Below are 12731 nucleotides of genomic sequence, written 5' to 3' on the forward strand. Positions count from 1 at the left end.
TTTATTGTGAAGGTGTAGACTATATTACATGTATTTATGAGACTTTTTAAAATGTAGATGTTCCAAAGGTCTGCATCAGTGACTTGTAGGCTATGTGTGGAAGCCAGGAGAGGCTGGAATGCTTGGAATTAGTCAACACTGTAGCACGCTGGCAATGGTTAACCATGAATAAATTACTGTCTATTTACACTTACGATCTAATGACAATGATTACAAAAAAAACATTTAAAGGCATAAAAAACACAAATTCCTTTACAGTGTTAAATATAATCTCACAATATGTGAGATTAAAAAAGAAATTGTGAACAACTGCTTCATTCTGTCGATATAATAAGATTGGGAGGAACGTGTGAAAAGGGTTGTGGAAATCTGTTGCAGTTAAGTCGACTACAAAACCCACAATCCCAGTGCTCTCTCTCTCTGGTAAAGCTGGCTAGCCAGCTAGCAAACATAGCTACACACAATAATAACAAAGTCAATATCAGCACGTAAAATAGCAAGCTAGCTGTAAAATGGAAGAAACAAACTGTAATATCAATTTAGGAGTTACAATCTCATTACATTCAACCTGGTAGAGATCGCGTTTCTGGCTCAAAGCTGTGTGAGTCAGGTTGCGAAGGCCCTGCGAGCCTGCAAGCAGGGAAATGAGAAGAGAAAACCGCTTTCCATCTTGGTACTTCAAAGAAGAAAGGATATTAATCTGATGTGCACTGTGTACTTTGAGGACATTTAAACGAAAGATATACTTTGTCATGGCGATATAGACGGCTGGATGTGTTGTAAACATGTATACCATCTATTGGCTTATTTGTGATCTGTAGTGCAGGTAATCTTTTAAAAACCATTATGAAATGTGATACATGTTTGTTATCCCCCATCTCCAGTGACAATGGCATAGCACATCACATTCCATTTCTAGGGTGGATTATCCCTTTAAAGAAATGTAGCACCTATTTCTCAATGCCAGAAATGCTATAATAGTAACTTAGAGCACCCAAAGAAAACATTCCCAAAATACACACTCTTAAATCATTTTTTATAATATTGTAATGTTGTTCTAAAAGTTGGATTTGAAGGTTTCTCCAAATCAGCACAAACTTCAGAAACAATCCCACAACACCCCGCGGTCAGCATCACACAAACTTGTTTTGAACTTATATTTGTATTGCTTTCATATAAGCCCTTTTGGGTTTCCAACCACACCTGCACACTGTTTTTAACAGTTTTTTATGTGTACCGTTTTGTCTTTCACTTGTTATCTTTGATGCGAATAAATGAAACCTAATGTAAAACTTTGTGGGATACATTTGTGGATTGGATGTCTACTCGTCAATATTCAGCAAGACGTTACTTTCCCTACCATCAACGTGGCTTTTAAAGCATCTCAAACAGACCGCAGCACCAGTAGAGACAGCATTATCAAGGGCTTCAGTGAGCATGGAAGTGAACCGAGTAAGTGAAAGAGCTAACTTGCTACCTCTATGCTAACGTTACCTAGCAATACAGCTACCACATTTAGCTCACGTCTTCCATCTAAATAACACTGATCAAACTAATCAAACTAACCAAATGTAAACATGTCTGCCAGCTGTTGGTAGCTAACTACTGGTGCTGTCACACTATAGATAGTACAAGCCTTTGGGAAAGAGTCGTTTCTATGACTGGGGCAAAAACTGTGTGTGTGGATGACTCCTCGGAATTCCAGCAGAATTGTTTATTTTTATTTCACCTTTATTTAACCAGATAGGCCAGTTGAGAACAAGTTATCATTTACAACTGCGACCTGGCCAAGATAAAGCAAAGCAGTGCGACAAAAACAAAGAGTTACACATGGGATAAACAAACGTACAGTCAATAACACAATAGAAAAATCTACATACAGTGTGTGCAAATGTAGTAAGATTAGGGAGGTAAGGAAATAAATAGGCCATAGTGGCGAAATTTAGCAATAAACACTGGAGTGATAGATGTGCAGAAGATGAATGTGCAAGTATAGATACTGGGGTGCAAAGGAGCAACAACAACAAAATAATATGGGGATGACGTAGTTGGGTGGGCTATTTACAGATGGGCTATGTACAGGTGCACAGATCGGTAAACTGCTCTGATGGCTGATGCTTAAAGTTAGTGAGGGATATATACGTCTCCAGCTTCAGTGATTTTTGCAATTCGTTCCAGTCAGTGGAAGCAGAGAACTGGAAGGAAAGGTGGCCAAAGGAAGAGTTGGCTTTGGAGGTGACCAGTGAAAAATATCTGCTGGAGCTGGTGCTACGGGTGGGTGCTGCTATGGTAACCAGTGAGATGAGATAAGGCGGGGCTTTACCTAGCAAAGACTTATAGATGACCTGGAGCCAGTGGGTTTGGCAACGAATATGAAGCGAGAGCCAGCCAACAAGAGCATACAGGTCTCAGTGGTGGGTAGTATATGGGGATTTGGTGACAAAACGGATGGCACTGTGATAGACTACATCCAATTTTCTGAGTAGAGTGTTGGAGGCTATTTTGTAAATGACATCGCCAAAGTCAAGGATCGGTAGGATAGTCAGTTTTACGAGGTAATGTTTGGCAGCATGAGTGTAGGATGCTTTGTTTCGAAATAGGAAGCCGATTCTAGATGTAATTTTGGATTGGAGATGCTTAATGTGAGTCTGGAAGGAGAGTTTACAGTCTAACTAGACACCTAGGTATTTGTAGTTGTCCACATATTCTAAGTCAGACCCGTCCAGAGTAGTGATGCTAGACGGGCAGGCGGGCGCGGGCAGTGATCGGTTGAATAGCATGCATTTAGTTTTGCTTGCATTTAAGAGAAGTTGGAGGCCCCGGAAGGAGTGTTGTATGGCATTGAAGGTCTTCTGGAGGTTTGTTAACACAGTGTCCAAAGAAGGGCCAGATGTATACAGAATGGTGTCGCCTGCGTAGAGGTGGATCAGAGAATCACCAGCAGCAATAGCAACATCATTGATGTATACAGAGAAAAGAGTCAGCCCGAGAATTGAACCCTGTGGCACCCCCATAGAGACTGCCAGAGGTCCGGACAACAGGCCCTCCGATTTGACACAATGAACTCTATCTGAGAAGTAGTTGGTGAACCAGGCGAGGCAGTCATTAGAGAAACCAAGGCTGTTGAGTCTGCCGATAAGAATACGGTGATTGCCAGAGTCGAAAGCTTTGGCCAGGTCGATGAAAACGGCTGCACAGTACTGTCTTTAATTTTAGAAAGAGAGTCCAGATTATCTAGCCCAGCTGATTTGTATGGGTCCAGATTTTGCAGCTCATTCAGAACACCAGCTATCTGGATTTGGGTGAAGGAGAAATGGGGAGGCTTGGGTAAGTTGCTGTGGGGGGTGCAGGGCTGTTGACCGGGGTAGGGGTAGCCAGGTGGAAAGCATGGCCAGCCGTTGAAAAATGCTTATTGAAATGATCGATTATCATAGATTATCGGTGGACAGTGGGCAGCTGGGAGGAGGTGCACTTATTCTCCATGGACTTAGCTTTTCTAACTTCCTGTGTATATTGGTTCCTAACTTCCCTGAAAAGTTGCATATCGCGGGGACTATTCGATGCTAATGCAGTAGGCTACATAAGTTTTTGTGCTGGTCAAGGGCAGTCAGGGGCAGTCAGAATTTTGAAAATAATAAATGGAAAAAGGTGTGGAAAGCTATTAGAGACTTACCCAGAAAACCCCACAGCTGTAATCGCTGCCAAAGGTGCTTCTACAAAGTCTTGATTCAGGGGTATGACTACTTATGTAAATTAGATATTTCAGTATTTCATTTTCAAAAATGTTGCAAAAATGTCTAAAAACATGTTTTCACTTTGTCATTTTGGGGTATTGTGTGTATATGGGTGAGACAATAAATCAATTTAATCCATTTTGAATTCAGGCAACAAAATGTGGAATAAATCAAGTGGTATGAATACTTTCTGAAGGCACTTTATTCCCTACACTGGACTGATGGCAGATTTTAGGAATGGAATATGTAATATGTTGGGCCTGCGCGATGTGGGGGCTGCACACTGCGGTAATTCAATCTGTGGCTCCGGGGGAGTTTTCTAAACTGCTAGTTGCAGGCTTCACTGAAATGCGATGCTCCGGCCATGGATCCGATCGCGGATCTGGTGGTATTTCTGAGAATCCCCGGAGCCAGTCTTTGGATGGGTGGATTTTGCTTAATGGGAAAGTGTTTTTGTTTTTTTATCTTTGGATCGATGTTGTCACAGTTGCTTCAAAGTTGAAGAGGCAGCAGCTAGCTTTAGCTTGATATAGCTAGTTCTCTTCCTCTGTTTCTGAATGAATTTGTGGCTATTTCTTTCTAGCTGGCAAAATAAGTGAGATAGATTTGGTTTGTGTACTGCCATATGTCGATAACACAGCTAATTGTGACACTGGTATAGGCTAATAAATATCCCAAGCCTAGCCAGCTAGACAGTGATAGCCACAAGCTAAAACTGGGGAGAGAGGGAGGAGAGAATTCACGTTCTGTTTCATTTGTCGCTGATATGCTAATGTTAACTCAAAAAAAAAATGTCCACATGTAATTGATGAAATTAGATTTGAAATGTGCCAATACATTGTGAATATTTTAGAAAAATCTCACAGCCGTTTCCATACTAAAGATGAAGTACCACTTGGTCACCAGCTTACCATGTACACTAGTCTACAGGCAATGGTTCCTCCACTGTGTGAGTCATAGAAATTACAATCTTGCGTTCGGTAGTTTCCGGCAATCATTTTTCAAGTTAGAAAAAGTTCATATACAGCACCAACTACATAAATATCTGATATGGTCTATTATCTGCTACCTGAACTTTAACAACAAATTAATTTAAGAAAAAACAAGCATTGCTGTTTAGGAATATGTTTGTTTAATTAGAGATCTGGGTTGAGTTTAAAACTGTAGGTCTGTTATCATTCACATCCTGCTATCTATCAGTCTTCATCTCTCTTCACTCAGTGTTCCCTCTCTTCTCAGTTTCTCCCACTATGCTCTCTCTCCCTCTCACTCATTCCCTCACTTACTCTATCTCACTTTGTGCAATGAGTTCTCTCTCTCTCCCTCCCCTCTCTCTCCCGGTAATCAACCCAGTACTAATGGCTTATTCTTTCTGCTCCAGCAGACACATCCCACTTGTTTATTTCCCCCCACTCATAAATCTGGAGGCGCTAAAATTGTACTGTTATAATCTCAGGTAATTATCAGACACCCTCTCTCTCCATTCCTCCATCTCTCCTTCACCTCTATATGAAACAGCCATCCCATTGCAAAGTTCTCTGAACTCTCACTGATGTGGGATTCAAGTGTTTTCAGTGTGTGTGTACAGTATGTGTAGGTTAAAGACATGCCCCGGAACTTTGGCGACTACTAAGTATTTTTAAACCTTCCACTTTGGGCTGGATGGATCAATGCATAACATGTGAGCAGAATTATTGTTTTACCTCAACTAGCTACACAATCCCTAGTGTGAAAGCAACTTTTTTGCTGGAAACTGTTGTGCTGTGCCATTTTCCCTACATTCCCACCCGTGGGCCAACCCACTACCAATTCGAGTTCAACCAATGAGCTTCAGCCCCTCGCCAAGCGAGTGACAGCTAGCAAGAGGCATATCATGCACAAACAGCAGAGCGAGAGAGAAATGACGTGGTGCATATATCTGCACCAGTGGAGGCTGGTGGGAGGAGCAATAGGACGGCTCATTGTAATGGCTGGAATGGAATGAGTGGAACGGAGTCAAACATTTGGTTTCCATATGTTTGATGTGTTTGATACCGTTCTATTTATTCCATTGTAGCCATTACAATGAACCCGTCATCCTATAGCTCTTCCAACCAGCCTTCACTGAAGTGCACATGTGAGACGTACTCATTTTAGGGGACCACTTTTGGCTCGTGAGTGCTAGTTTCAGAACAACTGGCTCAAAAGTACACATAAGTATCAGAGAATCTCTTTAATAAAGCACCAGCAGTGTGTATGTGTAGGTTAATAAGCCTCCAGCAGTGTGTATGTGTAGGTTAATAAACCTCCAGCAGTGTGTACTGTATGTGTAGGTTAATACAACTCCAGCAGTGTGTACTGTATGTGTAGGTTAATAAAACTCCAGCAGTGTGTACTGTATGTGTAGGTTAATAAACCTCCAGCAGTGTGTACTGTATGTGTAGGTTAATAAACCTCCAGCAGTGTGTACTGTATGTGTAGGTTAATAAACCTCCAGCAGTTTGTACTGTATGTGTAGGTTAATAAGCCTCCAGCAGTGTGTACTGTATGTGTAGGTTAATACAACTCCAGCAGTGTGTACTGTATGTGTAGGTTAATAAACGTCCAGCAGTGTGTACTGTATGTGTAGGTTAATAAACCTCCAGCAGTGTGTACTGTATGTGTAGGTTAATAAACCTCCAGCAGTGTGTATGTGTAGGTTAATAAACCTCCAGCAGTGTGTACTGTATGTGTAGGTTAATAAAACTCCAGCAGTGTGTACTGTATGTGTAGGTTAATAAACCTCCAGCAGTGTGTACTGTATGTGTAGGTTAATAAACCTCCAGCAGTGTGTACTGTATGTGTAGGTTAATAAACCTCCAGCAGTGTGTACTGTATGTGTAGGTTAATAAACCTCCAGCAGTGTGTACTGTATGTGTAGGTTAATAAACCTCCAGCAGTGTGTATGTGTAGGTTAATAAACCTCCAGCAGTGTGTACTGTATGTGTAGGTTAATAAACCTCCAGCAGTGTGTATGTGTAGGTTAATAAACCTCCAGCAGTGTGTACTGTATGTGTAGGTTAATAAACCTCCAGCAGTGTGTACTGTATGTGTAGGTTAATAAACCTCCAGCAGTGTGTACTGTATGTGTAGGTTAATAAACCTCCAGCAGTGTGTATGTGTAGGTTAATAAACCTCCAGCAGTGTGTATGTGTAGGTTAATAAACCTCCAGCAGTGTGTACTGTATGTGTAGGTTAATAAACCTCCAGCAGTGTGTATGTGTAGGTTAATAAACCTCCAGCAGTGTGTACTGTATGTGTAGGTTAATAAACCTCCAGCAGTGTGTACTGTATGTGTAGGTTAATAAACCTCCAGCAGTGTGTACTGTATGTGTAGGTTAATAAACCTCCAGCAGTGTGTACTGTATGTGTAGGTTAATAAACCTCCAGCAGTGTGTATGTGTAGGTTAATAAACCTCCAGCAGTGTGTATGTGTAGGTTAATAAACCTCCAGCAGTGTGTACTGTATGTGTAGGTTAATAAACCTCCAGCAGTGTGTACTGTATGTGTAGGTTAATAAACCTCCAGCAGTGTGTATGTGTAGGTTAATAAACCTCCAGCAGTGTGTACTGTATGTGTAGGTTAATAAACCTCCAGCAGTGTGTATGTGTAGGTTAATAAACCTCCAGCAGTGTGTATGTGTAGGTTAATAAACCTCCAGCAGTGTGTACTGTATGTGTAGGTTAATAAACCTCCAGCAGTGTGTATGTGTAGGTTAATAAACCTCCAGCAGTGTGTATGTGTAGGTTAATAAACCTCCAGCAGTGTGTACTGTATGTGTAGGTTAATAAACCTCCAGCAGTGTGTATGTGTAGGTTAATAAACCTCCAGCAGTGTGTACTGTATGTGTAGGTTAATAAACCTCCAGCAGTGTGTACTGTATGTGTAGGTTAATAAACCTCCAGCAGTGTGTACTGTATGTGTAGGTTAATAAACCTAAAGCAGTGTGTACTGTATGTGTAGGTTAATAAACCTCCAGCAGTGTGTATGTGTAGGTTAATAAACCTCCAGCAGTGTGTATGTGTAGGTTAATAAACCTCCAGCAGTGTGTACTGTATGTGTAGGTTAATAAACCTCCAGCAGTGTGTACTGTATGTGTAGGTTAATAAACCTCCAGCAGTGTGTACTGTATGTGTAGGTTAATAAACCTCCAGCAGTGTGTATGTGTAGGTTAATAAACCTCCAGCAGTGTGTACTGTATGTGTAGGTTAATAAACCTCCAGCAGTGTGTATGTGTAGGTTAATAAACCTCCAGCAGTGTGTATGTGTAGGTTAATAAACCTCCAGCAGTGTGTACTGTATGTGTAGGTTAATAAAACTCCAGCAGTGTGTACTGTATGTGTAGGTTAATAAACCTCCAGCAGTGTGTATGTGTAGGTTAATAAACCTCCAGCAGTGTGTACTGTATGTGTAGGTTAATAAACCTCCAGCAGTGTGTACTGTATGTGTAGGTTAATAAACCTCCAGCAGTGTGTACTGTATGTGTAGGTTAATAAACCTCCAGCAGTGTGTACTGTATGTGTAGGTTAATAAACCTCCAGCAGTGTGTACTGTATGTGTAGGTTAATAAACCTCCAGCAGTGTGTATGTTTAGGTTAATAAACCTCCAGCAGTGTGTACTGTATGTGTAGGTTAATAAACCTCCAGCAGTGTGTACTGTATGTGTAGGTTAATAAACCTCCAGCAGTGTGTACTGTATGTGTAGGTTAATAAACCTCCAGCAGTGTGTATGTGTAGGTTAATAAACCTCCAGCAGTGTGTACTGTATGTGTAGGTTAATAAACCTCCAGCAGTGTGTACTGTATGTGTAGGTTAATAAACCTCCAGCAGTGTGTACTGTATGTGTAGGTTAATAAACCTCCAGCAGTGTGTACTGTATGTGTAGGTTAATAAACCTCCAGCAGTGTGTATGTGTAGGTTAATAAACCTCCAGCAGTGTGTATGTGTAGGTTAATAAACCTCCAGCAGTGTGTACTGTATGTGTAGGTTAATAAACCTCCAGCAGTGTGTACTGTATGTGTAGGTTAATAAACCTCCAGCAGTGTGTATGTGTAGGTTAATAAACCTCCAGCAGTGTGTACTGTATGTGTAGGTTAATAAACCTCCAGCAGTGTGTACTGTATGTGTAGGTTAATACAACTCCAGCAGTGTGTACTGTATGTGTAGGTTAATAAACCTCCAGCAGTGTGTACTGTATGTGTAGGTTAATAAACCTCCAGCAGTGTGTACTGTATGTGTAGGTTAATACAACTCCAGCAGTGTGTACTGTATGTGTAGGTTAATAAAACTCCAGCAGCGTGTGACTCACCCACTCCTGCTGTATGAGGCTGACAGCCTTGATGGCCTTGGAGAGATTCCTACAGGCCAGGATCACATGGGCCCCATGGAGGGCAAACGACTTGGCTGTCTCAAAACCTACACACAGAGAGGAGGTAGCAACAGGGGTAGGGAGAGAGAGATGTTTACACAGATCCACAAAGAATTAGAAAACAAACCCAATTTTGATAAACTCCCATATCTATTGGATGAAATACCACAGTGTGCCATCACAGCATCAAGATGTATGACTTGTTGCCACAAGAAAAGGCCAACCAGTGAAGAACAAACATAATTGTAAATACACCCCATATTTATGTTTATTTGCACATCGTTACAATATTTGAAATGTATTTTATTATTTTGGAACTTCTGTGAGTGTAATGTTTACTGTTAATTTTTATTGTTTATTTCACTTTTGTTTATTATCTACTTCACTTTCTTTAGCAATGTTTCCCATGCCAATAAATCCCTTGAATTGAATTGAATCGAGAGGAAGGGGCATGGAAGAGGGGAGCAACAGAGGGGGTGGAGGGAGAGAAGATAGAGAGGAGGGAGACAGAGGGAGTAATGCTTTAAAGAGGAGTTATTTTGGGAGATAATTTGGAGATACTCAGGGCAATTGACTGTGAAGGGGAATAAGATGAGTTAGAAATTATATTAAACATAGATATGGATTCTATCACTGAGGAGGAAGCCAAAGGGTCTACCAGGGAAAGTTAATCATGTCTCTGTGAAGTGATGAAACTGATTGAATTAATGTGGTTCAGGACTTCACCCACTAGTCTCGGATACAGTTATAGGAAACCAACCACAAGCCATTTTACAAGTTATCACTATCCACTGACTGTACTGAGAGAAACATGGAGATTCATATTGGTTGGAGTGATAATGTGATATCAGTTCTGCTAGCAATAACAATAATGATGTTGATGATTAGGTTAACTACTGAAGTTATAGAGAGGACAACTAGAAAATGTGAACCATTCGACTGACTTGAAGAAACGTCCATTTAAAACCTTGGTGTGATATTCTAGCACTTCAAAGACTGCCTGATAAAGACATTTATTACATCAAAAGAGTGGTTCTGATAGAAACTGGATTTATCAGTACAAGACTACTTCACGACTCCATACAAATCATGTAGTCACGATAAAACGGACAAAAAAAAACAAGATAGAGACAGAAGTTAATTTCCAAATTGCCAGTCTAAATGGGTCATTTCAACCCAGAGGTAGAATTCATTTACGAGATTACATTTTCCTTAAATCATGTTTTTATTTCCTGTTAAGATTGACTAACTTTCCCATCCGTGGATGTTGATATTAACAGTGTGCTATAAACCGTTCAGTATCCACTCAGTGGTACACTATTTCTCAATCATTTCCTTTGACAGTCATGTATACATCTTTAATAAACAGACACACACAGCATGTGCACACACACACACACACACACACACACACACACACACACACACACACACACACACACACACACACACACACACACACAGTCATAGAGTGATGAGTGACAGGCCGGTAGGGCAGGTTGATGCCCGCTAAGTGGTTGTGACAGAGAGGGAGTGGCAGACAGCCAGTGCCACAACCAGCGTGGATTAAAACCAACCAGTAATTAGATTAGGTCTTAATCTGATTTTCATTAAATGGAGAACTAGGAGGCCTAATTGTGAGTGGAGTGTTAAAGAGTAATATCTATTAAAACTGTAAATTGGAGTGGGATTGGAAGGTCTCGATGACAACTGAAGCATGGAATTAAATCATATGACACTTATTAGGTGTAATGGAAAATGCGCTGCCACGCGTCCCCTCGCAGGAAAAGGACACGAACATAATAACAAAATGAAAGAAGAGAAAGTGTTGCACTTGGACTGTGAGAAAATGATAAATAAACACTTTTTAAAATGGTGTTTGAACAGGCATAATCTTACATACCAAGTATCACAGAGCCTTGACAAACTTTTTCTCGCTCTCTCAGACTAGTTTTATAGTTGTTAAAATACCCCTTACCAGTTCAAATACTAATACTAATATGTCAAATGGGAATGTTTCTCAAACGAAACATCTGATTTACCCTACATTATACAATGAACCAGACAGCAACAAACCCAAAGTTCTACTCATATTTACAAAGAATAAACAGCAGTCAAGAACAGGAGGTTAGACATGCCTGCTACAGCTTAAACAATGATTATTCCATCCTGTCTAAATTGGACAAGAACACTGGCAGCTGGGTAAACAATGCCACCCCACACTCACTTGTTGTGTGTACCAAGCATGAAAGTGAAATTAATCGACACCAGTGTTTTCCATAATGGAGAACAAATTAGAGTATGACAACAACAACATGGGTGACAGAGACGTGTTTTCTTCATGACAAATAACAAGGGCTTGGCATTAATTGTGAAATAACGAGAGTGCCGTTGGTTTACAAAGACTCCCCACCCTCAAGCCTGTGTTTCCTGTACGGAGGTGGTGTGGAGATTAGTTCCTGGTCAGGTGAACAACAGGGGGAGGTTATTTAGCGTTCCACTCAGACTGTAGAACATGACAGGAGGTCAAGCTGGGGTATGTTCTACTCAGGGATAATGAAAGGCCTACTCAACAGTAAGCGTTTAGACTAGGGAAAGACACACCACACGACACACCACACTCTTAGGACTGGTTTCCTGGACCCAGATTAATACTACTTCAGGATTAAAAAGCATTTTCAATGGAGAATCTTCATCATTTTGAAGGTCCATAGCATCCATAAGTAAAACACTGTATTATTGTACAATCAGAGAAACATCTCTATAAAGCAGTGGATGCTCTGCATGGTACATTAGGATCCTGGCCATCCTGATATCCCCAATAATGAGTGTGATTTAACGCTCTGTTTGTCCTGCGAGGCCCAACACCCCTCTCCGTATTTCCTCCATACACAGGTGTATTGGCTCAGCCTAATGAGATCATTACCAGTAAACCTGTTTATTTGGCAAATGGAAAAGCATTTTACGACAATGAACTGTGTTGATTTGGGCAAACAGAGCTAAAATCAGATCATTAAAACCCACAATGGTAAACATGTTTATTTGGCAAACAGATAACCTCCCTTGCCAGAAGATTTAGACCCTACCGTTATTCTTGTTTACACTGAACTGCACTGAAGTCGGAGGCACTGGTCTATTTACCATTAGGCAGAAGAGGTGATTGCCTCACACCATCAAGGGACCTCATGATCTGGGCATAAAAAAATAGATACAAAAATAATAATTTCTCAGCTTGAGGTCTTCTCATGCTCCGCTGGAGACGTCATCGCCATCAAAATCTGTCTGTTTAAGATTTCTTTGCATGGGCTACGGTAGCCTAGTGGTTAGAGCGTTGGACTAGTAACCGAAAGGCTGCACGTTCAAATCCCCAAGGTACAAATCTATCGTTCTGCCCCTGAACAGGCAGTTAACCCACTGTTCCTAGGACATCATTGAAAATAAGAATTTGTTCTTAACTGACTTGCTAGTTAAATAAAGGATAAATTAAAAATTCCACTGGAAGGTGGCTGAGCTACATCAGTATTTGTCAGGCCAGGAGACATCCTGAAAATCGGTCTTCTCATGAAAACATTGGTAGCGTCCGAACGGTATGGCCTACACAATTATATGAC

At 40.9% G+C, this 12731-nt stretch overlaps 1 protein-coding gene across 1 annotated transcript in view; it reads right to left on the reverse strand.

Moving 5' to 3' along the window:
- The window catches only part of wwox (WW domain containing oxidoreductase), a 275568-nt gene that overhangs the window by 244110 nt on the left and 18727 nt on the right, over positions 1–12731 (reverse strand). Inside the window, exon 5 of the mRNA XM_021572694.3 lies at positions 9061–9167. Coding sequence (XP_021428369.1) covers positions 9061–9167 — 107 coding nt within the window. The remainder of the gene's footprint in view (positions 1–9060; positions 9168–12731) is intronic.

The sequence above is a fragment of the Oncorhynchus mykiss genome, chromosome 2, assembly GCF_057628025.1.
Source record: "Oncorhynchus mykiss isolate SJ-2025 chromosome 2, ASM5762802v1, whole genome shotgun sequence".
Taxonomy (NCBI): Eukaryota; Metazoa; Chordata; class Actinopteri; order Salmoniformes; family Salmonidae; genus Oncorhynchus; species Oncorhynchus mykiss.